General features: G+C 44.7%; 1 protein-coding gene across 1 annotated transcript in view; it reads right to left on the bottom strand.

The window, feature by feature from the left end:
* The window catches only part of GALNT2 (polypeptide N-acetylgalactosaminyltransferase 2), a 690,029-nt gene that overhangs the window by 278,635 nt on the left and 385,252 nt on the right, over window positions 1–26,142 (bottom strand). Inside the window, exons 6-7 of the mRNA XM_078649088.1 lie at window positions 25,521–25,586; window positions 13,460–13,581 (exon numbers count right to left, since the gene is read on the bottom strand). Coding sequence (XP_078505214.1) covers window positions 13,460–13,581; window positions 25,521–25,586 — 188 coding nt within the window. The remainder of the gene's footprint in view (window positions 1–13,459; window positions 13,582–25,520; window positions 25,587–26,142) is intronic.

Below are 26,142 nucleotides of genomic sequence, written 5' to 3'. Positions count from 1 at the left end.
TAAATGTAACGTTTCCTCAAAAGATTGCTGCATCTTGAGGTGGGCCCAGTGTCTGTCTCTCTGCAGTCGAAGGGTCTTCTAGCACCAGATAGAAAGGCAGGAGACGGAGCGAGTATCATTGTGCTCCGGTGAGAAACCGATATTATAGACCGTGTGCGTGCCAATTCAGTGATATTTTGTGTGGCACTGAGGGCATTTCCTGAAGGGCATCTGTTCCATCAGCCTCTTTGCCTCTTCATTCTCTGGAGTTGGTACAAAAGGGAAGGAGCCCGGAGGATAGGGGACTAGGACTTCAGTGGTGGTCTCCAAACCACGTTGAGGGAGACGAATAATAGTCGATGAAGGTTTTCTCTATTACAAGATTGGAGCGGATTGAGCTCCGGGCATGGCAAACTTCGAAGGTGTGGAGTCTAGGAGCATGAGCAAAACATGTCCTAAACCAATGGTGGAGAAAAACAATCCAATAATGGGGCCAATGCTTATGTACCTCGCCAACTAGCTATACCTCATGACTTGAAAGACTTCTTAGAAAATAAACAAACTGCAAACGTCCAAGCCCAACACTAGATGGCAGTAGAATCCAAAGCATGAGTATCTGAACAAATAACTCTTAAGAGTGGGCAAGCAGTGTCGCACTTTGTGGCAACTGCACTTCAATGACAGAAGCACTGTGGCACCAGGGGTGCATGGATTCATATGCATCCTCGCTTTTTTTTAAAAATTTTATTTATTTTTGTTTGAATAACCTTCATACATTGGAAAGAATTTGTGCAGAAGCATATGGCTCAAAGAAGGGTCACATTTCCTAGGGCCTAGTCACCTATGTATGTTAAAGCACTATTGTTCAAACATTAATATTTGGTAGGCTTACCTCACTAGACAGAGACAAGTCTTCTGCTGATGTGGCTAGAATTCTTTTTCACAATCACACTCTGTACACAATCTTTTTGGTGGTAGGTGGGCCACACTAGATATTTTCTGTACAGAGAGTGGACATAAAGAGCAGCCTGCATATGGAGGCATCGTCAGGATGAAGAAGATGATAGTCAAAGCATAAAAAGCTCCACTGAGCCTCTACTCTTATTTACCTTCATGTTATTTTATTTTAAAGTTTTGTATAGAGCCAACAAGACCCCTGCGGGTATCAGAGCGCTTTACAGGGCAAATACAGGTGATTAACAGAGACATAAAAATACGATGAATTAAGCGAATACATTCCTAGTAAATATAAGCGACTAGCACATCTCAACATGAGTATATAAGAAAGTTCAGGTGAATCTAGATAGGAGAATCACTTTCACTTCTTTTTTGAAGAAAGCAGTGGATGGATTCAGTCTTGTATCTGGGGGCAAGGCGTTCCAAATCCTGGGGTCCATTCCTGAGAAGGTACAATTGGAAGTTTTTTTCTTGGAGAAACGTTGTGGTTTAAGTAGGAGATTATCAGAACTCCTAGTGGTTCGTTTACCACCCGATAGAACTAGTTTCTCCGCAAGGTATTGCGGGGTTTTTTGGTGCAGTGCCTGCAAGGTTGACCATCAAGTGCAGTTAGGTGCTGCATCCATTCGCGGATCATGTCAGTTTGTTTGGGGGGAGCGATAAGGAGGAATTCAGTTTTTAGAGTGTTAAGTTTTAAATGGTTGCCCGCTACCCAGATCTGTGTTTTTTGGAGCGTTGAGTTAAGGGACTTGATGCCTTCGAGAGAGTCGACCTTAATGTAGAGCTGTGTGTCGTCAGCGTACATGTGATATTGGATGCTCGAGGAGTTGAGAAGCTCAGTGAGTGGTTCCATAAATAGATTGAAGAGTGGTGGGGAGAGAGAGGAACCCTGGGGTACTCCCAAGGTGACTGGGGTAGGGTTAGATAAAGATTGGTTGATCTTGAATCTTTGAGTTCTGTCTTGAAGGAAGGAAGTGAACCAGTTTAACACTGTTCCAGATAAACATATTCTATGCTTTAAGAGGTCAAGTAGGTTGCTGTGTTTGACTGTATCGAAGGCAGAGGATAAGTCAAGTAGGATTAACAAACAGGCTTTATTTTGATCCAGTATTTGTAGGGCGTCATCTATGACGTGGGTCATGGCTGATTCAGTGCTATGCCCAGATCGAAAGCCAGATTGGAATTGATCTAGAAGGTTGAAGTCGTCGATATGATTACTAAGCTACATGTGGACACAGGGTCGAAATGTTGGATATTGGGCGATAGTTATTCAGATCTGATGGGTCAGCTGAAACTTTCTTTAGAATAGGGGATACCTGACCCGCTTTGAGGATGTCTGGAATGATTCCTTGTGAAAGAGAGGTGTTTATAATCCTGGTCCATAGGGGCACTATCTGTGGCATGAAGGTCTAAGTGGGTTGCTGGGAGAGGATCTGTGAAATGGTTAGATGGATTCAAAGCCATAAGCGTGTTCAAGATAGTTTCTTCGCTGTAGAAGTTGAAGGTGGGCCAGGAAGCGTTGTTCTTGAGGTCAAGCTTTGAAGAACAGTTAGATGAGGTCACTGGTGTGGTCAGCGTGGTATTCGTGTGTGTGTGGATGTGGGATTGTAGGTCGTTACGTAGGTCTGTCTTTAAATTTTCAGACTTTGTTGTGAAAAATGCGGCAAGCTCCTCACAATTGGGGAGTGTTTCTGGACTAGCTTGGGGGGAGTGGGAGACACCCTTTGATTGAGTTTTAATTATTTCGAATAGTTTTTTGGGGCGATTCTTAGCTTGGTCCAATTGTTAACATATGAAGTCAGCTTTAGAACGTCTAATCTTTCTGTAATAGGAGTTTCTGATGCTTCTTAGTAGTTTGAGCTGGGCAGCGGATGGGTCGGATCTCCATTGTCTTTCAATTGCTCTCAGTGAACTTCTGTCTTCATTTAGCCTACCATCATACCAAGAGTTTGAGTCTTTTGTGGTGACTCTTTTCAATTGTAGGGGTGCTAGGTTGTCGAGTACCATGTTCATAGAGTTGAAGTAGTGATTGGTCGAGACCTGTACATTATCTAATCCATCCAAACGAGGTTGATCTGAGCACTGCCAGTAGGAGCTTCTGTCACCCCAAAGAGACACGGGTACTGCCGCATGAGTTCTCTGAAGGTAAAGCATGGTTAAGTGGGCAGAGACTGCTGACGTCTGGCAATGGTAGAATGGTGATTTGGAGAGGAGATGAGACTTCGGTGGGCCTTTTTCTCGAATGGCTAAACGAGAGAAACCCATTTGTCCACTTCACCTCGACTGTCACGAAGACCAGTCTTCCCTTCTTGAACCTGTTGCTAGAACCAGATGGGGGTATCCTGAAAACAAGGGTTTTCCATAAACCCACAGATAAGAACGCTCTGTTGGCATACGAAAGTTTCCACCCGAAGTCCCTCCGAGAGAACTTACCGGTGGGCCAATTCTTTCGCATTCGCCGAAACTGTTCGGATCGTGCTGATTTTGCCACAGAAGCCACGGCTCTTTCATTGAAATTACAACACAGGGGTTACCCAGCAAACACCATCAAAAGAGCTAAGAAACGGGCATTGAATGGCAACAGGGACTCCCTTCTTGCCATAACCACCAGATCAAAGACTAATAAACCTGTATTTGTCTCGACCTTCAACACAGCTTCCCAGCAGATTGGAAGACTAGTGCTGCGGAATTCGAAAATCCTTAACACAGGGGGTCTACACATAGAAAAGCCTCTTTTCTCATTTAGACGAAGCCAGAATCTGAAGGACATGTTGGTCCACACGAGACCTAGAGTTAAGAATATGAACAGGGACATTGTGTCAGTAACTGGCCTTCCTAAAATGATGGGTCACACGAGATATGGTTCCTGCAGTTTATGCACATTGACTTCAAACACGAAACTAATTGACCTGGGCCTTCGTACACCCTGAGAACAGAGATCTCACACCAATTGTAATTCCCAGGGTGTGATTTATCTTATTACATGCCCCTGCAACAAATTTTATGTGCGGATGACAAGTAGAAAAGTACGCACAAGAATCACCGAACATCGAAGTACGATACGATGTGGGAGATCAAATACCAAACTGACAGCACATTTTGCTGAAATGGGACACCTAGCGGATGAATTAATATGGACTGTCATTGAGAAATTAAATCCAGGCAGATCTATGACAGATGAACAACGCATCTTACTTCATAGAGAACAAAAATGAGTGCACCGCTTGAGAAGCCACATTACAGGGCTCAATGATGATATATCTTGGCAATCACTGGGCAGGCACTAATATGTCTGTAATGGATGGGCGGACACAACATAAATTAATCTCTTTTGAACCAACGTGTCTATTCCGTTTATTAATAGACGGCTGCTGCCCTATATAATGATGGCCCTTGCGTATGAAGCCATTTGTGATGATGGCTACTGTGTATGATAGACCGCCACGGGAATTGGGACTAGATACATTTATCATTGCGCCTCCTGTCTACAGTGTCAATGTATACCTTTTAGATTTTCCCTCGATTGTTTTTTCAATTGGGAGAATCCATGGGCTGCCACTATAATATTAAATATGGCTTTACTAACCATCTTATTAGGCTGCCCTGGTTTACAATGATTTTTGGAGGGACACACATATATGTACATGGAACCATCTCCTCACATTCCATCTTACTTGACAAAATTCTAAAAACTTTCTCTCACTGTAGGGTTCATAATGTCCCTTGCTTTCCCGTATTGTACTTTTTTCCTATGTTTCCTATACTTCACGAATCACTTTATCAATGCGAGGCCGATGGAAGAGCCTTTCCGACTGTTCAGTGCAGTACCCGCGTTTGGGAACTCCATTTCCCATGATCCCGCGGTCCTCAGGCATGACACATTGACGTCAGATGGCGCGCGAAGTGACGCGCCGAGGGCGTGAATATTCGAGAGAATGCCACGGGTACTTTAATGGATTCCGGCAAGACGCTGTCACCTACGCGGCGATTCAAAAGCAGGCTACCGGACGAGGTTGGTCCTCGGAACAGTAAGGAGTGACCAGGGGGGCTGACAACCATTCTATTTCGAGATACCGTCTACCTCTTATGGCCTACCACGAGCGTTTTTCTGTGTGTGTGTTTTAAATGCTCACACGCTGCTTACGATACCTATCCTATGGGTTTTACCTTATTCCTTCTCATGCTATGACGAATGTTTACTACCTGACAGAGTCGTTGGAAACACCACCTGCTTTGTTTAATTTTTCCTTGTACATACAGGTTGTGTTCTTGGGAGACAGACCTGCAGGACGCCATGTCGAGTTTACATTAGCAATAAACTCGGTGAGTTTTTGAAATGGTATTATTTCTACACCACGATCTATGATCTTGAACGTGGGACATATTCCTTTGTAGATATTACCAGCACCGAATATGTGGCCCTCATTATGTAGAGATGCATTTAATTAATTTTTATCTGATTTTAGCATTGCTTATATATTTAATTCACTGATATTGTTGGGTGATGAACATGATACGCCCATAGTTGAGTTTAATGGACCAATATGCAGATTCTTTTTTAGAATCGGGGTGATGTTATAATGGTGTGTGCGCTTCCCCATTTACAACATATTTATCTGGGATTATTATATTCCAGTTTTTGTTTCCCATGTTGTTGGGAACCCCTCCATATATGCTGATTCGATTGGAATCCAGGGTGATCAGTTAAATTGGTACTTTGACCGAATTGCGGCTCGACCAATTGCAGGACTGATAGCAACACATGTCCTGATGAAGAGCGGGGTGACCTTCATGGCACAGTAAGTCGGTCGAAACATGTTGACAATAGCGGTATATGGGGGGTTGTTTTGAGAACTTGATTTTCTCTTGGAAACATCACCCACCCTTTCTTTTCTTTTAATCCTGGTTGCGAAACCTGTTAATAAATTTCTGTTTGGTATCCTCAAACCAGTTTTAACACTCCCTGATTAACTGCACGTGTTGCACTTTAGTTCCAGTCACAGGGTGACATTCACTGATCACATATTTGTTTATGTTTATATGTTGTATGTTGTTATATTGTGTCCAGTGGTCTTTTATGTTCAAACCCCCTTCCCTATGCTCCGTCCAGAGTGTGGCTACACCTGGGCGTATTGTAAGAAGACCCGATGATGAAGCATGTCACACACTTCAGTGTGTGAGTGAGGGCAGTATTTTCAAAACAAACATTTTTGTTTCGTTGTAATGGTAGGATGAGGCCTCACCGCATGGAAGGAGATAGTCATATGCGGGATGCAGGATAAGCATGATTCGTGGTATGCCGCAACTTAAGTGTTGCATCGCCCCCCCGGAGGATCTGAGGTGGATTTGCCTCTGTCTGCGTACTAACTGGAAGGGTCCTCGCATACAAGGTGAGTATAGAGGGACACCCCCGCTTTTTGGGCTAATTCCTGACATTGGGTGTGGTGGCTCCTGCGAGAACAGAGGACAGCCTCCCACGCACAGCATGGCACAACAGCCCCCCCTCTTTCTTCTGAACTGCTTAGAGCTTCTGGTGTGAATAGGGGAGGATTTGAGGCGATCCCCCCCATGTTGCGGTCTCCCCAGACTCACTCTTCACTGAGACTTTGAAAGGGGGCTGAACCATTAAGGCTTGGACCTAAGCTGAGGAATATAGATTTACCTTACAAGAATTCAGGGGGCTGTGCTCCTCCTGCACTGGGGCAACTGGGGAGGGAGCCCGACTGAGGCCCAGAGTGTGATCCGAATCAGACACCTTTCGCCCTTTGGACGCTCGTCACGGTGGACAGCTGCACGTGCTATCTCACCACTTTTGGCGAGTACGTTGGCTGCCCACAGACTGGTAGGGGTGGATGGGTGGCTGACCCACCGGCCGCCATGGAGCCTTTGGTGTGAAGAAGAGAACTCTTGAAGGTGGGCAAGGACTGAAGATGGCAGGTCAGGAAGACATTATCTCTTTATATTCGGACGACATTCTGATTTACCTAAAAATGTAACCTCGGGTCTACCATCAGTCATGAAACTCCTAGACCCATGCGCCCCACCCTCCAGACCCCCAGCTCCGCATACATAAACAGATATCATCCACTTCTGTTTTCGCCTGTCAGACTCGGGCTGTGCCTTCTTGTTAGGGTCTGGATCTTAAGAGATCCTAGGTTGCTATGCGTAACTTCCCATATCTGGGGGTCCGAATGCATAGAGACTCTGCAGCCTCTGCAGACAAACACAAGGGTAATCTGGACAGGGTGGTTGGCTCTCTCGGCATATCATCTGCCTTTTGGCAGATGTTGCCGTTGTCACTCACAGTCACTGGCGAAAATGGTGGCCCTCCTACAATAATCTTGTAGCTTTTCTTCAAGACCAGTATAACCTGAGCTTGTTCACTGGCTGACCTACCTTCGCTGGGTTAGCCAGTCAACAAGCTCACGGAATAACAACGCAATTTGGTGGGCTGCCACACATAACTCGAAGAGTCGTTATCAATACCTAAGTAGGGTGAACCAAAGATTTTCTTTTTTTTAAAGCCCAGAGAGGTATGTGTGATTGGCAGTAGATAGAATAACAAACTCATTGGCACTCTAATCACTATGCAGATTCGGTTAAATGGGTCCTGATGAAAAGATTCTACATTATTTGTATGAATAATTGAGGCTTGAAACATGTCGACCTAAAAGCGATCTCAGATCATTAACTCTAGTAGATAACATTACTATTTTTAAGATGGCAGGAGGACTATCATTAAAATTAGTTTGGGGGAAAAGCCCCCGTCCTATTTTTAACATCACAACCACACCCATACATTTACTACACCAATCTACATCTAGACTTACACACCTATCCTTCACAGCGGCTTATTAAAAGATCTCCGGTAAAGAACCCCCAATGAGGGTGCCAGTTGGGCACTGCAGCACTGGCCCAATGTGGAGCAAAAGCCCAATGATGAAGCATGACACCTATCTAGGTGTGTGACGGCATTTGTTCCTAAAGAGTCAAAATCCCTGCTGACTCTTTAGAACTGTTCTGATCTGAGTAGAATTACACATCCTAGTAGGAACTGCATACCCCTCTTACCTTTGACTATTTATCTGGCGCATGTATGTTGGACCTTAATGCGCTCCTAGTCCCTCCTTTTTTATATAAATCTTATCAACACCCCCAGAACATGCCTGCCGGGCCTGATGAATCCCACCCCCTAAACCAAAGAAGTAGGGTTGAAACTTTGAGACTTAGCGCATGCACTGGGTCAACAAGCGATCGTAATGCTCTAGAAAGCTGCCTCAGCAGCTTGAAAGCAACAGCTCCTTTGCTGGGCACGAGCTGAGGATGCTGAGATGCAGAAGATCCGGCAACAACCCAGATAGGGTGCACAAGTCAAAAGGTGGGACGCAATACCGCTGGCACTGAAACCTGACTCCGACTTTAGCCACTGTGAGGGCTGGCTGGCTGGCTGACTGGCCCTGGCCTTTGGGTTCTCCAGATTGGACTAACCATGATGGTGCCAGCCTGTGCCCACAGGGTTTTCAGACTGTAGTGATCTCAATGGTCGGTGTCTCCTCCTCCAGCCGAGTTCCTCGCTGCAGGTGGCACTGTCTCAGTGGAATGTTCACCGCTAACCAGTCATTGACAGCAACACATGATGTCCCTAGCATGACACCTATGCCACACACTCAACATTTCAGCCTTTTTTTCTCTTTTTAAGTGTTGGGCTATCCTTCTGTCCACATTAATATTTTTGCCTCTGCCTCCTGTAACACAATGACTGTGTTCTAAGTCTTAAATGATATGACATATTGGGTCCTGTGTTTTATATGTAAATTATTCTCATGGCTCTCTTTCCTGGTATGTAAAAAATTCAATAAAGAGCAAATAAAAAATAAAAAAAGAGGTGCCTGGCTCTAAGTTGACAAACCTAGTATTATTTTTCAGGGGAAATGCTTGCCCAAGTGCAGAAATGTAGTGAAATGCAGCAGCAGATCGACTCTGCGCTGGTGCTTATTGCACGGCTACCCGGGCTACGTATTTGTTCAACTTTGCCACATATCCAACACCACAAACTAGCAGCCATTAATGCAAAGAAAGCAGAGGAAAATGTTTTAACCGATATGGGCCAAACGCCCAAAAATGTACATTACACAGACCTCTTGAGATAACTTCAGTCAATTAAGCTAGTCTTCTTGATTCCAGACCGCAAGTGGCAGCAGTACCAGTTCAAGAAAAACATCTGTGTTTTCACTACTTCTACTAACAAACTGAACATATTTATTTTATATGAACGCACAAATAGAATATTTGGTCAGGAAATAGTAAATATGTGCTAAGAAGGATTGTCATTTATTTTCTTTTGGTGAATAAATGGAATAGAAGTACTTCGAATTTTACTGGTGAGTAGCCGACGCCCTCAGACGTCAAGGTGTTTTTTTTTACCATGGTGTATGCATTGAACGTGCCGACGCAAGGCACAGATTTGATCAATGCCACTCCACCACCATTTAATGCATGAGCTTTAATGGAATATATCAGAGATACTGCTTTATTACGTATGTGTTATAAAGAACAAGGGAACCCAAATAAGGTTGGTCAGGGATCTTGGGTAATCAATTATTTCTAAAGACAGTGGTCCCTAGACAAGGATTAATGAGAGCAAACAAATATAGACCCAATCACGACTATATTTTACAGCTGTCCAGCCGAACAGGTGTTTTTAATATATAGTTGCTTAAATATACACAAAATTCAGCAAGAAAAATAAAGTGGGACCCAAGCCTGTATCCAACTTAGTGGGAAGGATGTACAACATGAAACAAAAAGGCTCAGGCAGAGTAAATGGTTTGTATGAGAGACATTTTGGTAGGACAAACAAATTATAGTGGAGACACCATTAAACATAATAAGTATTAAATAAAGAGGTGTATATGGCGTACAACAAGTTGACCGCGTGTCGATCCTTACAAAAGATACGAGATCATCATCAGGACATTAACAATGGTTTGCATGCCCGGGAGGAGCCAAGATGGCGATCGGAACAGTCGCATAACCGCCTCGCTCCGTGATTTCTTCCTCCCCGCCACCTATCCTGTATTTCATCCTGTTCGGGGTGTTCCGAATTTGGTCACCAAGGAAGAGCCTTCACTTACCATCCTTTTCCGGGGCTCTGGCGTGCAGTCATTTCGGCGTTCTGCCCCTGTTGCCTTGCTGGCCTTCCCGGCCCTGAAGCCGGGGCCTCGAGTGCTGTGCTTGCCCGGAGATGCTCAGAGTACCGGCGGTCCGGAACCGGTGGAGAGACCCGATGCTGGGAGCCTGAGAGCCGCGGGCCGGAAGCCCTGGAGCGGACCCACCCCCGCGGGTGGGCCACCCCGTATGTCCGATTGCCTGCCGGCCCGAAGAAGAGAAGCCGCGCTGTCCGGCACCCCTCAAGTGGGTAGCCCACTCCTGTTGCTTGTCCCGCCCGGGGTCCGGTGCTGGGCTCCCCCCGAGTGTTGTGGGGAGCACGCCCGTTCTTCTGGTGACTCTCCTTTCTCCGCCGAGCGCCATCCGCCGCGGATCGGTTGTGTGCCCTGGGGCCGCCGGTGCTCCTGGTGGACTTGGAGGCGCCCACGATGATGGCGGCGGGCGCTGTGCTTAAGATGGCGGATGGCCCCTCGGAGAGTCTTTCTCCTGGAGACGGGGAAATTGCTGCATTTGTTCTCTCCAGCCCTCGTTTGATTCGGGCGGCCCCTGCTCGGAGTGCTGTCTTGTCTGCCCTGGCTGCTCTGGGGATCGACCTGTCCTTGAAATGCCGAGACTTGGAGTTGCGGATCTCCGCCATGGCTGCTCCGCCATTTTGTGACGCGGTGTCGTCTTCCCGAATTGTAATGGTTGAAACTTCTCCGGCTGCTGTGCTGGGATCTCCAGCTGGGTGTTTGATTCCATGGGATCATGTGGACCCGGTGCCGATGCTGCAGTGTTTCCTACATCCTGATTTCTCTGCTTCGTGCTGGACAGTCCAGTTATTGTGCTTGGCCACGTGGATCGTTGAGGTACTTTTGCATTCTGACTGCTGCCGAGTTCTCCTGGTTGCTTCTTGTTGGCCGGGACGGTGTTTTGCGGAGATCCCACTGGCCTTCCTGGACTGGTATGGACCCACGGTATCATTCTGCTTTTCGGCCGTGGCGGGGTCTGGAAGCTCGACTCTTCATAAAAGTGGACAGGGGTGATTGTGCCGGAGTACCTGTGGGACCCTTTTAAATGGCATCTCCAGGCCTCATTATTTTGGTTAGTTCTTGTTTTTCATCCTTGTGTGGGCTTTTTTCAATGTCCTTTTCGACCTCGATTGGTGATCCGTTGTTGCGGGTGGGGTAGTATTCCATGTTTCGATCGCTGGCTCCTCTCCTCTCCTATCCTTCTTTTTCCTCTCCTTCTCTCTCTTTCTTAGTTATTATTCCCTTTCTCTTTCTTCTATATTTCGGGTGAGTCTGGGCGACAGGCACGCTGTTTAGTGGGGTAGGCCGTAGCCATTACAGTGATGTAGGGTGGGGGGGGTGTTTGTTATTTTAGTTTGTTTTATTCTATGGTCCCTTTTTGCTTTTTCAGGGGGTGGGCTATGTCCCTTTATCTTCGCTCCTTTGTTTCGTACGTGTCCGCACTTTCTCCTTTTCCGGGGCGGGAGGGCTCTACATGTGGCGTCCACGTTATTTGTTCGCTGACATTTGTCCTTTATTTTTGGACCTTTGCTGGGCGTGGGAGGTCTTTGGGCTTTGCCCTACTAGGGTTATTCGATTGCGTGGGGGGCTGTCTCCCTCCCGCCCTCCCCCTCTTTTTCTGTATATGCTGCGTGACGCCCGGTAGATATGGTTGCTGCCTCCTCTATAAAATGTAAAATGAAACCTTTCTTATCCTGGCGCTGACTGTTTAACGTCCTTATTTCACGTCTATCCTGTATTCATTCTATTGTACGCATTGATGTTGCCCTTTTTTTGACTCTCCTGCTTTTGCGGCCGGCCCCTGTGGTTGTAGGCCTGCGCTTGTACTTCTACGTGTCTTTCAATAAAGGTTTTCAAAAAAAAAAAAAAAAAACAATGGTTTGCATGTATACATTCTGCCTAGATCCAGTTCAGAGTGACTTGGAGGAGATTTGTTTCAGGCAAAGACCGAGAAGTCCAGCCAAGTACACGTAGAGTAAAGGATACAGACAGCCACAGCCGCAGTCTGTGCAGTTGGATGCTGGGTTAGGGTCTACCTAATAAAGGCAGTAACAGCTTAAAGGAGGCGTTTGAAATACTCGTACTGCGGAGCGGTCTCGAAATCAGAGTGGCCTATTGCAGTGGGCTGCTGTATAAAAGGGATGGCAAGCCAGTAACCTGTGAGCCGCGTCCACGGTCTCTAGCGACCAGGAATGGGGTTGAGGCCAATCTGAGAACAACCTCTGTTACAGCACGTCTTGCCTGTCGGGATCAGGGAAATCAGAGTGGCCTATTGCAGTGGGCTGCTGTATATCAGGATGGCAAGCCAGTAACCTGTGAGCCGCGTCCACGGTCTCTAGTGACAAGGAATGGGGTTGAGGTCAATCTGTGAACAACCTCTGTTACAACATGTCTTGCCTGTCGGGATGCCTTGCCTGAGCCTTTTTGTTTCATGTTTTAAGTCCTTCCCACTAAGTTGGATACAGGCTTGTGTCCCACTTTATTTGTTTCTTGCTGAATTTTGTGTATATTTAAAGCAACTATATATTAAAAACACCTATCCAGCTGGACAGCTGTAAAATACAGTACTGATTGGGCCTATATTTATTGTTTGCTCTCATTAATCCTTGTCTAGGGACCACTGTCTTTAGAAATGCTTTATTACGTACTGCTCACAAGTGGCAGTAAAAAGTACAAGGTCCGAGTACCAACACTAACACATGGCGTCAATCAAACAAGAAAACCCTAACAAGCCTCCCTTCTTCCAGACTGGAAGGCAAGTCCTAGAAACTCCTTCAATTGCACTGTGTGTTGCATTTATCTGCAGCCTTAATGATATAGATGCTTATGCCATGGCAATGAAAATAAATGTGGCCCAATTACACGTTATTTAGAGCAACTACACTAATATTAGCGCTTCATGCATTGTGCTTCACAGTGCAAAAATAAGATCCTAGTATGTTACCACAGTACAGCAAAGTTGACATGAGAAAAGCACGTTTTACTTCTTCACAGATTGCATATAACAATTACTTTACATGAGGAACTGACTCTCCTAATAGACAGAAGGTTTCTTCAGTGTAGATGTACCATACTGCACAAATGTAAATCCCATGGATCCTGGTTTGGCTGAATGTCTTTTGGTTATGAAAAAAAGTACATTTGAAAAAAGAACCATGAAATAAACCATATATGCAGATGTGCAGAGCATTCTATGGTATTCTTGGCAATGTTGAGGGAGAAGAGGGGCACCATGACCAACTATAGGCTGTGCCTCTCGTGAGACACGGCCCCTTCCAACACTCAACAAAGGTAATCAATAGATGACATTTGAAACTCTGCGCTGTGGCACCACCATAGCTCACCTCTGCTACCCTCTCCAAGAGGGGCTCCAGCCAGTGCTCGTTGCACTCACAGTGGCTGTCGAGGAATGTCAGCACTTTAGCCTGGGCCTCGTCTGCACCTTTGACACGAGATCGCATCAGCCCTGTCATAAAGAAATGCGCAAATTTACAAAATCCAAAAGCATAAATCATGGAGCAAACTAAATTCCACATTATTAAGACACAATATTAACGACAGCATGAAATATAATAAGACAAAATAAGGAAATATTTTTTATACATTTTTTTTTTAAATTAAAAAGTCATTCAATACAACGTCAAATAAAATATACAGAAAGAAAAACATCAACATTGGGAATCCTGGAAGAGGTATATCATAAAACAGTATCGGACAATCACTAATGGCGCATCAAGGCACTAGGCACACTCCGAGCATCACGAAGGGCAGGCAGTTTCTGCATATAATCAATTTCCATGGATAATAAGTTGCATTCAAGATCTCTGCCTCTAAGTGGGAACTGTGGGTCTAGCGAGGTTAAGATAAGTAACCAATAGTCACGTCTGTCTCAAAGTATCCCCGTGGCAAGTTCAATATTAGCACATTCTGGCAGTCATGGCAGGAGATGGTTATTGAGAAGGCACATATGAACTCTTGTACTTGTTTATGCCTTAATTAAGAAAGGAAAGGGTCATCTGGTGGGAATGGGACTCTCACAGACTTACTCAAAGGCAATTAAAAAACCCTGCACATGACAAGACTCTCAAGTTAATAACCTTGTGGATTTATTAAAGTTAATGTAGTATCTAAGGCTCAATTCGGTGCTACATCTGGGACAGCTGTTTTTACATTACTGCCACTCCAAGAAATTCACCTGTAGAAGCAGGACGAACATCACTTTAGACACAGACCCTACCCCATAATATATCAATCCTCAGCTAAAACGAAACAATTGAGTAGCTGTCCTTTTTAATAGATTACTAAGCTTTCAATAACTGAGTCACAAATCAGTCAAATAAGGATGAAATAGTATGATCTCAGGCCACATTTAGGATACATTATTCACAATAGCAACAAAATAGGCTCCCAACTAGGGCCAGGAACATTTCATCAGCTCCTTTCTCAATGAGCTGGAAAACTCTGTATCAGGGGCCATCATAATTATGGGCAATTTTAATGCGCCATGGAATGCTAAAGTGGACTGATCCCACTGGGTTCTGAAACCTTCAGGACTATTCCCCAAAACAATCACAAAGGCTTTACTTACCATGGGTCCCTGAGACGTGAGACGCATGGCAAGGGTAACATCCCGCCACAACGGATTATACAATTTTTTCCTACACTAACTTAAGCTATTCTGGGGTAGACTATGTCTCCATAGGCAACTTCATGCTTGTATATCACCAAATATTTTGAGTTAAACAGACCAGATGCTACCAATCACCTTGTCAATTGGGACGCTGTCAAAGCAATCGTAAGAGGTAAAAGTATAGTAATGCTTTGCTTACTAAATAGATTTTTTTTTAAACTCTACTAGAAGCAAAACTACAGTTAGCAGAGACAGCAAACAAGGAGCGACCTACTAGAATCCTACAAAGGAAAGCCCTGTCTATTAGAGGCAATTTAAAAGCAATTATGTCCAACAAACAATAGCTTATTCTGCTACGTCTCAAGCTACCCACACGTGATTTAGGCAATAAGGTAGGTTCTCACCTAACCAGGCAGAGGTAAATACAGAGATAGAATAGATTAAAAAAAAACATTAATGGCTCAACTAGAAGCAGAACTTCAGTTAGCAGGGACGGCACGCACAGAATAACCGACTAGAATCCTACAAAGAAAAAAAAAGCCATGCCCATTAGAGGCAAGTTTAAGGCAATTATGTCCACCAAAGCAGAGCCGACTCATCTACGTCTCAAGCTTACCACAACTTTGATAGGAAAAAAAGAGAAGGAATACATTGGTAATACTGCCATCACCCCATGTCTAACCACTACTTCTGAAGATGAGAAAAGAAAGCCTTTAGAGCCTTTTATCATAACCTTTACACACAAATCAATATCTTACATTAAACCTAAACCTGCTATCTAAATGGAGTTAACATTCCTAGGAGTTCACATAACTGAGACATGCTTGAGCCCCCATTGCAGAAGAGGAGGTAAAGATGGCAATTAAAAAACTCAAATTATATAGAAGAAAAAGACAGCTTCACAATTATTTTTTATAAAGCCTGTGCACCAGTGCTGATATCACATCTCATGGTGCTTCTGAACACCGCCGCTCAAGAACGACGGGGTTTCCAATTCAATGAGTGAGGCCATGATCTCCTTGATCTTCTGGATACACAGCTGAAATTGTCTCATACCAACTGACAGCACTATAAAATATAGAAGCTAACTTGTACACTAAAATCCTGGCACGGAGACTAGAAAACCTACTGCCTAGCCTCATACAACCAGATCAATCGAGATGTATTAATGGTAGACAAACCAATGACAATCTTTGCAGGATCAGGATAGTCCACCTGGTAAAAAGGCAAAAAAGAAGAGGGAGATAAAAGCGCTTTCAATAGCGTGGGGCAGGCCCTCCTCCCGGGCTGAAAAATGACCTCTGGGGATGGAGTCCCTCAAAGGCAGAAAAGTGCAGTACGGGCAGCATTTTAAGAGTCCTGCGCAGTAGGCGATCAAATTGCTTTAATAGTGCATTGCAGCCCCTCCTTCTGGACTAGGAAATGACCTCTGGTGACGGAGTCCCTCAGACTGCAGTCCTGGTGGCGTCTGAAGAGTCCCCGTGCCACTCATGGTGAGGGCTAAGTTGAATTTGACCTGTTAGCACCGCTCATGCAGTCTACAATGGCAGGACTACTGTGATATGACTTACCAGGGGATTGCAAGGGGGTTAAAGTCCTTGCCAATTTGGGTTACCAATTCACATGCATCATATTTTAGGGAGAGCGCTGGAATACTGCTGTATAGTCTATGCAGAGCATGTGATCTACAGCTCACATGCCTCGAACGAATAATGTTACTTACCCAGTAAGCTTATGTTCTTGGCATGTTGAGCTGTAGATTCACATGCTTTGCATACTCCTGCCATCTAGAGTTGGGTCCGGATGTTTGCAAGTTGTTTCCATTCGAAGAAGTCTTCCCAGACACGAGGGAGGCGACGACTCCTTTCGGTTATAGTGCGCATGGGCATCGACTCCATTGTTAGATTGTTTTCCCCGAGGAGGATTAGAATGGAGTTAGTAAAGGTAGAATAGAGAGGACCATGCGTATGTATACAAGATAAAAAGAAACTGCAACAGCTGTAGGTACCTGGGGAGGCAGGTGGGCGCATGTGAATCTACAGCTCTACATGCCAAGAACAGATGCTTACTGGGTAAGTAACATTATCCGTTCGAGGCATGTGAGCTGTAGATCACATGCTTTGCATAGACTATACAGCAGTATTCTCCCAAAGCGGTGGCTAACCTGTAGCTGTTGCAGTTGTCTGAAAGAGTGTTCCAAGTACTGATTGGCATACATTAGCTTGCTGCCTTGTTAACACATCTACACAATAGTGTTTGGTGAATGTGTGTGGTGTAGACCATGTTGCAGCTTTACAAATGTCAACTATGGGAATGTTTCCTAACAAAGCCTTAGTAGCTCCTATTTTGCCAGTGGAATAGGCTCTAGAGGCAATTGTTAAAGTCCTCTTTGCTTTCGTATAACATGTTTGAAGACATTTAGTAATCCATCCTGCAATACCGGAAATAGGATTGCCTTTGTGAGGTGGAGCAAAAGCAACAAAAAGTTGTTTTGTCTTACGAAATGGTTTTGTTCTTTCTATGTAACATAACAAAGTTCTTCTAACATCTAAAGTGTGTAGAGCACATTCTGCCACAGAATCTGGTAGAGGAAAGAACACGGGTAACTCAACCGATTGATTGATCGATTGATGTGAAAGGCAGGGTTGGTACGAAGGACCACATTGTCTTTGTGCGTCTGTAAAAAAGGTTCTTCTATGGTTAGTGCCTTTAGCTCACCCACTCTCCTCAGTGAAGTAATTTCAATGAGGAAAGCGATTTTCCATGCGGGAAATTGCAGTTCACATCTATGCACTGGTTAAAAAGGTGGACTCATAAATTGTGTAAGGACTATGTTAAGATTCCATACTCGGGCAGGTGGTAGTCTTGGTGGTATATCTCTTTTTAGTTCTTCGATAAATGCTTTGACAACTGGTACTCTAAACAGAGACAAATGCTGTCTGTTTTGGAGGTACATGGCTATTGCAGCAAGATGTAAGCCGGTGGATGTGTAAGCTAATTCTGACCACTGCAAATGTAATAAATAACAGAAGATAATTTGTATGGAAGCATCCAAAGGATTGATATTGTTATTATTGCAATAGATAATAAATCATTTCCATTTAGCTGCATAACAAGCTCTTGTAGTAGGCCTTCTGGCCTCTGTGATAATGTTCATACGGTGAACAACCTTTACAACGAAACTTTTACAACGCACTACCATTACAACGCAGTCATTACAACGCAAACAATTACAACGCATTGCGCTGGGGGGCGCTCTAGGATAGGGAATAAGTTTAATTTTCTATCCAACACCTTCCCTAGTGTCCACGGGGACTGGAGTTGGAATAGAAAATTAAACTTATCACTATCCAGCACCTCTAAGCGCTATGCGTTGTAAAGGTTTGCGATGTAAAAACCGCGTTGTAAAGGCAGGCGTTGTAATAGCCTGCGTTGTAACGTCATACATCCGTTCATACAGTCTGGAGGAAGATTGAGATATCCAAAGTCTGACTTTAGGAGCCAGGTCGCGAAGTTGAGTTCTTTGGGATCTGGGTGCCTGATGTCTCCCTGGGTCTGTGTGAGGAGACTGGAGGTGAGACATAGCTTTTGATGTGGAACTATTGATAACTCCAACAGAGTTGTAAACCAAGGTTGACGGGCCCATGTGGGAGCTATTAGGATTAGTGTGAGGGATGTTTGCCTGAGTTTCCGAACCAGTGATGGAATGAGTGGGAGAGGTGTAAAAGCGTATGCAAATATCCCTGACCAGTTCATCCATAGTGCATTGCCTTTGGAGAGCGGTATAGATACCTGGAGGTGAAGCTTGGGCATTTTGCATTTTCGTGTGTGGCAAAAAGATCTATTTGAGGAAAACCCCAACTTTGAAAGTATGGGAGGAGAACTTGAGGGTGAAGTTCCCACTCGTGGATTTGCTGCCTCTGTCTTCTGAGAAGGTCGGCAATTTGATTGTTTAGTCCCAGAAGGTGTTCTGCCATGAGATACATTTTGTGGTGTATGGCCCTTTTCCAAATGGCTTGAGCTAGGTGTGACAGTTGGAGAGAGTGTGTCCCCCCCTGTTTTTTTGTATAGTACATAGCTGTCATATTGTAGGTGCGGACAAGGACAGGTTTGTCTAGAAGGTAAATTTGAAAAGCTTTGAGAGCTAGAAACACTGCTTGCAGCTCTAGATGATTTATGTGGAGAGTTTTTTGGTTGCGACTCCACAAGCCTTGAATTGTGTGTTGCTGGAGATGAGCTCCCAAACCAGTGTACGACGCGTCTGCTGTTAGTACTGTCTGTGAAACAGGGTCTATGAAGGGCCACCCTTTTGATACATTTTGAAGGTTCCACCACTTCAGAGAGCGATGGGTGTGTCCGTTTACCAACACTAGATCGGTCAAATGACCCTGCGACTGGTTCCACTGACTTGCTATGCATTTCTGGAGGGGACTTATGAAGCCTTGCATGGGGGACAATCATGATGCAAGAGGCCATTATTCCCAGCAGTTGCATATACACTCGAGCTGATAGTGGGTGGGTGGGCTGAAACTGAGCGACTACAGCCTGAATATTACGAATTCTGGCTGCCTTGGGAAAAGCCAGAGCTCTTTGAGTATCTAAAGTGGCTTCTAGATAGGTTTGTGTGTTGGAAGGTTGGAGATGGGACTTAAACACATTAACTGTAAACCCCAGCTGGTGCAGTAACTGTAGTGTTATGCGAGTGTGCTGGAGACACTTTATGTAAGTGCTGGCTTTGATGAGCCAGTTGTCTAAGTACGGGAAGACATGAACGTGTTGTCTTCGAAGGTGAGCAGCGACTACTGCCAGGCATTTGGTAAATACGCTGGGAGCAGTGGTGACTCCGAATGGAAGCCCTTTGAACTGGTAATGCTGCCCCCGCGACCACAAATCTGAGATATTTGGAATGAGCAGGATGTATTGGAATGTGGAAAAATGCGTCTTAAGTCTAGAGTAGACATAAAGTTGCCTTGCTGTAGAAGTGGGAGCACTTGTTGAAGTGTAATCATGCGAAAATGATCTGATTGTATGTAGTGATTTAATTCTCTGAGGTCTAAAATGGGTCTGAAAGAGCCATCCTTTTTGTGTATTAGAAAGTACAGGGAGTATACGCCCGACCCTTGATATTGCAGTGATACGGGCTCTTTGGCTCCCTTTAAAAGGAGAGACTGAACCTCCTGTTTGAGGAGGTGTATATGATCCAATGTAATTTGGTGTGAACGTGGGGGAATGCTTGGAGTATTGTTGGTAAGCTCCAGGCAATAACCAGATCGGATAATTCCTAATACCCATTTGTCTGTAGTTATTGATTTGCAAGACATGGAGAAATTGTGAAAGACATCCCCGACAGGTGTTGAATGGTCTGGGGGAATCATAGGCAAGTCACTGTGTGTTATTTGAGGGGGAGGTGCGTGTTGTGGAACCTCTACCTCTACCCTTGCCATTGTTGCCTCTATAGCCTCCTCTAAAGAAACCTTTTGAAGAAGAGAGCTGATTGTTGCCTTTGTATGGTGTAAAAGCAGGGTCTGGAAAGATATTTTTGGACCCCCCACGATAAGGGGCGCCGAAAGGACCTACGGTTGGAAGGGAACTGTAGGGCTTCCATAGATTTTGCCACATCTGTTTCTTTTTTCATTTTTTCTAAGGACGTGTCTACTACAGGACCAAAGAGATGTTGTTTGTCAAATGGTGTGTTAAGAATTGAAGCCTGAACTTCGGGTTTGAAACTCGAAATCCTTAACCATGCGTGTCTTAGTAACACACTGGTATTGACAGCTCTAGCCGCAGTGTCAACTGCATCTAGTCCACACCTAATCGAAGAATTAGAGATGAGCTTCCCCTCTTGCACTAAGTCTTGAGCTTTGGTTTTATGCTCATCTGGCAGAAATTGGAGGAATTGTTCAATTTCGTCCCAATGCAATCTATCGTACCTGGCTAAAATGGCCTGGGTATTAGCAATACACCAGTAATTTGCAGCTTGTGAGGCTACTCTTTTCCCGGAGGAGGCAATGAGTTTAGACTCTTTGTCTGGAGGTGGAGCATCCCTTGACATCTGTGAATTTTCCCGTTTACAGGCATTAGAGACCACTAAAGAGTCTAAAGGTAACTGGCCTTAATGAAAGCTGGATCTGATGGAGCAGGTTTATATTTTTTGTGTATCCTGGAGGTGAGAATGCGTGCACAAACCGGCTCGTTAAATATGTTGTCGTCATTTCTTAACATGCCTTTGAGCATAGGGAGTGTATGGGTGGTTCTTTGGAACTACTAAGGATTTCAAAGAGGAAATCCTCATTTAGGGACTCCTTATGTAATTGTACCCCATGAAATTCAGCAGCTCTACTTAGCAGCTCTATGTAGCCTACATTATCATCTGGTTGAGAAGGCTTGGTAGGATAAAGGTCAGGATCACTATCTGTGGGAGAATCCGTATTATAATCCTTCCAGGGGTCTGTAGGTGAAAGATCATTGCCCGCATCCCCATCATCCTGATCATCAGGTGTTTGTGGTTGTGGCAAATTAGTAAGAGTAATTAGTAAATGATGTGTTTGTGGGGAAGGAGGTGATGGAAGAGGAGAAGGAGGTGATGGAGGAGGAGAAGGAGGAGAAGGATTAGTACCAACATGTTTCCTTTTTTAAAGAATGCGACAAGTGTCCTGACTCAGATTCGCGTTTATCTGGCAATCTGGTTGCAATATGTCCAGTTTTTGGATTCATATAAAGTTTTTTTTTGTTTTGGGTCCAGTTTAGAAGGCGGGGCTTCCACGAGTTTCCTGATCGAAACAGTGTTTTGTATTTGACACGATACGCGGAGAAAAGTGAATACGCGATCGAAAACAATACAGTCGAGGCTAAGTGGATTGTGCACTGAGGGGATCCCAAGAAACTGTTTCAAACCGGAGAACAGCAATTCACGTCCAAACCCAATGGCAGAAAAAAACTATCTAACAATGGAGTCCATGCCCATGCACATTACCAAAGAAATGAGGAGTCAGCTAGTTCTTGACCGGAAAGACTTCTTCAAAGTAAAACAATTTACAAACTTCTGGACCCAACACTAGATTGCAGGAGTATGCAGAGCATGTGATCTACAGCTCACATGCCTCGAACATATTGTTTTGGTGGTTCTACAGACGTTTTAAAAATAAAGAAATAGATGGTGCTGCCACAGCCGATTTGGTGTATAAGCGCTAAACACAGCCGCATGGCTACACTTGCAGTGGTGAGTTAGGAGAACAGGGTACACTGGGATCACTTCTCTTGTCAATATATTCCACACGGATAGACCAGCATTATGGTTTCTTTATTAAAGATCTCTGCAGGTGATAAAAAGAATGGACACCCTTTGCAGTTAATTTAAAACACTACAATATGTTACTTAGTGCGGACAGCTGAAAAATCCAATAATGGAGAATTAATTGAGTTTTCAAAGGCTTGTACATTACATGGACAAGATCAGGATGTATAGGGCCTGCATTATTTTCAAGCTTATTTTAATTAGCAAACAGGTATTTAGAGTCTGGGGATTTTACATCCTCAACAGATCCTGGATATCTGTTCTCAAATGATCAGGTCATTAGTCTGTGTCAAATTCTCAAGGAATTTTTATTCTTGGTACTGGATGATTTCAACTGGGTAGGTGTAGAAAAGAAGGATTGGTTTCTTATGGTTACCCCCACTTTCTGCTTGACGTCTCACTGTTTTCGACTAATCTGTCTGGGATCCTGCTAATAAGGACCACAGCCCATCTGCTTTCTACCTTAAATTGACATACCTGTACTATGGTACACTCCAGATTGGATTCCTGGATACCCTTATAAGTCCCTAGTATATGGTACACCATGTACCTGGGGCATAGGTACCCCAGAGGCCTCCCATGGGCTGAAGCATGTATTATGCCACCCATGAGAGGCCATGCAAAATGGAACTCTAGGTCTGCTACTGCAGCCTGTGTAAGATGGTGCTTGCACCACTTACTTTAGATATAGGTTCACTATATCTAATGGTCACTACACTTAAAACTTATAAGTCACCCCTATAGCAGGCCTTATCAATCCTAAAGGCAGGGTGCTGGGTTTTATGTGAGAGGGTGCCCTGCATGAGCAGAGCCCCTCTGCAGCCTACGGAGACCATTCTCCCGGGTTGTCTGTGACTCAACTGGACATATTGGTAGAGGTGCATTATAACCTTGCGGTAAATGCTATCTCGAAAACGGCTGCATAGAAACATATGCATTTGGTATCAAACACCTTGGAATCATACCTTCACACCTTCAGAAGCGAGCTTCTTGGTGTCACCGGTCTATACGGTACCAGCCTTGTCGACCCGGACAGCACAAAATGGATACTGCCAGCCAGAGACACATTTCTGGCAGCACAAAAGACATCCTGTCACAGGGAAGTGTGAGCACCTCCCAGACAGGGTTTAGTGTATTGGGGCTGGGTGGGTGCACTCAGAGTGCATGAAATTCTGCACTGGAGGCAAATTTGGTGTTCCTGTACATAGTTCAGCTCAAGCCAGTTCTGGGAGCCATTGGCTCCTGCTCTGGCGCGAACCTGGACTAGGACATGGGTGTAGCCACCCCTCTGTCCTGCCCCTCCCCTAGGAGGGTCCCCTGAATCTCTCCAACCCTCTCCCGTGGGTATAAAATGGGTTCCCTGGCTACAGGACATTGGATTTTACGTGGACAAGATTATACAAGAAGAATCCACTGACCTTCAACCGTCTGGACACCGTGAACTTCAGTGGACTTCGACTAGGCTGACTTCATCCCCCTTTCCATCCAAAGCAGAGTGGATGCAGTGATTCCATTCAGACTCCGTGCAGGACCTGTGGAACCCTTAAGACAACAGAAGAATCTCCCTTGGAGTGAAGGAGTCACTTCCCTGCTTCGCAGGCCCCTAAAGCGCAACTGACGGGTAGCTGCTCATGCGAACTCCGTAGATTTCAGCAACACAGGAGGTGGGTTCCTGAAGGTCCCTGAGGTCGATCTGCCCTCTCACCGAGTTTGAGGCCAGTATCCCTTGTGGGGGCTGCGTAACCCGAACCCCTGTGCACCGCATCCATTTGCAAGTGCATATACTTGTTGACGATTCCTGAGCTCGTGCATTGGACCAAGTATGGTCCTGTCCCTGAGCAGTATTTGCACCAAAGAATTCCGGCCTCCTCGCACCGTGGGCTGGTGCTTCGTAAACTTGCTTGAGGTCCTCTCGTGACTCCTGGTCCTTCAGCCTGTGGGTCCCCCTGAGGGTCATCTTGATTGTTCTTGGGCTTTCCTGGTTGCTCCAGACGTGCCCTGACTCTCTATTGCTTGGGGAGTCCAGTGGACCTTGCTGGTCCACACCGTAACCTGTATGTCCTTCCTGCGTGGGTTGCTGTTGCCAAGGCTTGTTGGTGCTCCCGCCGGCCACCGACCACTCAGCACTCTACATCCTTCGTGGGACAGCTCACCTCTGGCTCCTGGCCGTCCTCGACACCTCCGGGACCTCGTGGCTGCAGAGTCAAGCATCCCTTCTTTGCACCTGAAGCACCCAACATCAGTGGGCATTCATCTACAGAGCCCCATGTTACTCTGACATGACCCAGACTCTGTCGCCTCTGCTTTCAGGTTCCTTCAATCCAGAATCCAGGCTTGGATTCCAACAGACCCTTTTCACCTTCACGGCAGCAGTGCTTCTTCACTTCTTTCCATAGAGAAGGACGAGAGTTTCCGACGCCACTTCATTCCTATGCACCCGGCTCCCCTGGGATAGGTAACTCTGATACTACGGTATCCACGGGTGGGGTGGCTCTTTAAACTCTTCAGTTCCAAAGGGTTTGCTCGAAGTCCTCCTAGAAGGGTCCTTAAACTTTAAATTTGCAACAGCGACTTTTGCATAGTCGTACGGAGAACACGGTCGTGTTTCCGCACTGCACCCATCCTCCATGGGTCTCCTGTGTCATCACTTTGGGGGTTCCTTGGGCTCCCAGAGACTCTACGTGCACTAGGCACTGTGTCTAGTCAAGTCGTGATTGTTATACCACTATTTTAGTACATGGTTCGGTCTCCCCCTGGAGCCCTCTGTGTATTGTGCTACTTACAACTGCTCTATTGATCCAGTATTGTGCGCTTTGTGATCTAACCTTGTGTAGAGGATAGTAGAGAGTGTTATATTAATAAATTGCATATTTTCATATAATTACTTTGTGGTTCACCTTCATTTAGTCATTCAGGAGGTGATATTTTGGTAAAGCAAGCTGCTTTACATTCCTTCACGATTAAACCTGAAGGCTGCTCTCCATAGCTACCACTAGGATGGCTTTCATAAAGGTTATCTTTGACCTCATACATCATAAGGGTCGTGTGGACTGGTACAGGTTGCCCACTTTAACTAGTGGTCAGCAAATACCAAGCCACCTTCTCACAGTAGGTATAGCAAAACTGTGTCAGTCTGTGGTAAAGCTAGATAATCATTTTGGAGAATGCCATATTATTGCATTTTAGGATGGCTGGGTGAACTTTCACTTATGGTAAGAGCTGGAAAACAAACACAGGTAGAAATATAAAAAAAGGGAAAAAACAGATACTGCTGAGCATAGCAATTCGATTTCACAGGTTCAAGTTTCGTTTTAAGATATCTGACTTTGCATTAATGTCCTCAGTCTTTTAGGATGACCTTATCAAATTCAGCTGTACATTCATGAAAGAATGACAATTAGCAGTAGATGTGTGCCTTTTCGGACATAAAAACAAGGTTAAATCAATTTAATAAAAAATGCTAAATCACAATTTAACGTACCTTCTCTGCGATCATTCCGAAGAACGCGCACTTTCTCAATTTTTCCCAGGAGAGCACCATCTTCAGCTAAAGAAAGTAAGAGAGAAAAAAACACCTAAACATGACTCATTCACTAAATGTTTAGTTACAGTACAACCAAATGCATTAATGGAGCAAATTAATAGTCTCCAGAGGAAATCTAAAGACAATTATTTGTTTACTGGGCAAACATAACAAATGTTAACATGATGCACACTCCAGTCAACGATGCCTTTTTTCCTGTTCGTGTTTAATAGAACTTAACCCGTAAGAAGGGTTTTACTTTATTAAAACTTTAAAACATTTGAATTTAGTAGGATTTAGACATTTCCAATTTCAATCACTTCCACCACATATGTTTTTTGGGTCTTTAAAAAAAGATTTATCTTGCAAGTCTGCCTTCAGAAATTAGATTTTACTTCCTAATATTAAGTTGAAAAGCTTCTGTGGCAAATTTGTTACCACAAATAGACACATTTGCCTTGAATGGGAGCAAAGAAAAACAAGTATTGCCAAAGCCAATAGCTGTACAGCCATTTGTACACAAGTGTGGCTATTGTTCAGCAGCGTTAAAAGTTATTGGCGTGAAGGAGAGTGTCGTAAA

The sequence above is a fragment of the Lissotriton helveticus genome, chromosome 6, assembly GCF_964261635.1.
Source record: "Lissotriton helveticus chromosome 6, aLisHel1.1, whole genome shotgun sequence".
Classification (NCBI taxonomy): Eukaryota; Metazoa; Chordata; class Amphibia; order Caudata; family Salamandridae; genus Lissotriton; species Lissotriton helveticus.
This window is presented reverse-complemented; position numbering and strand designations above follow the sequence as displayed.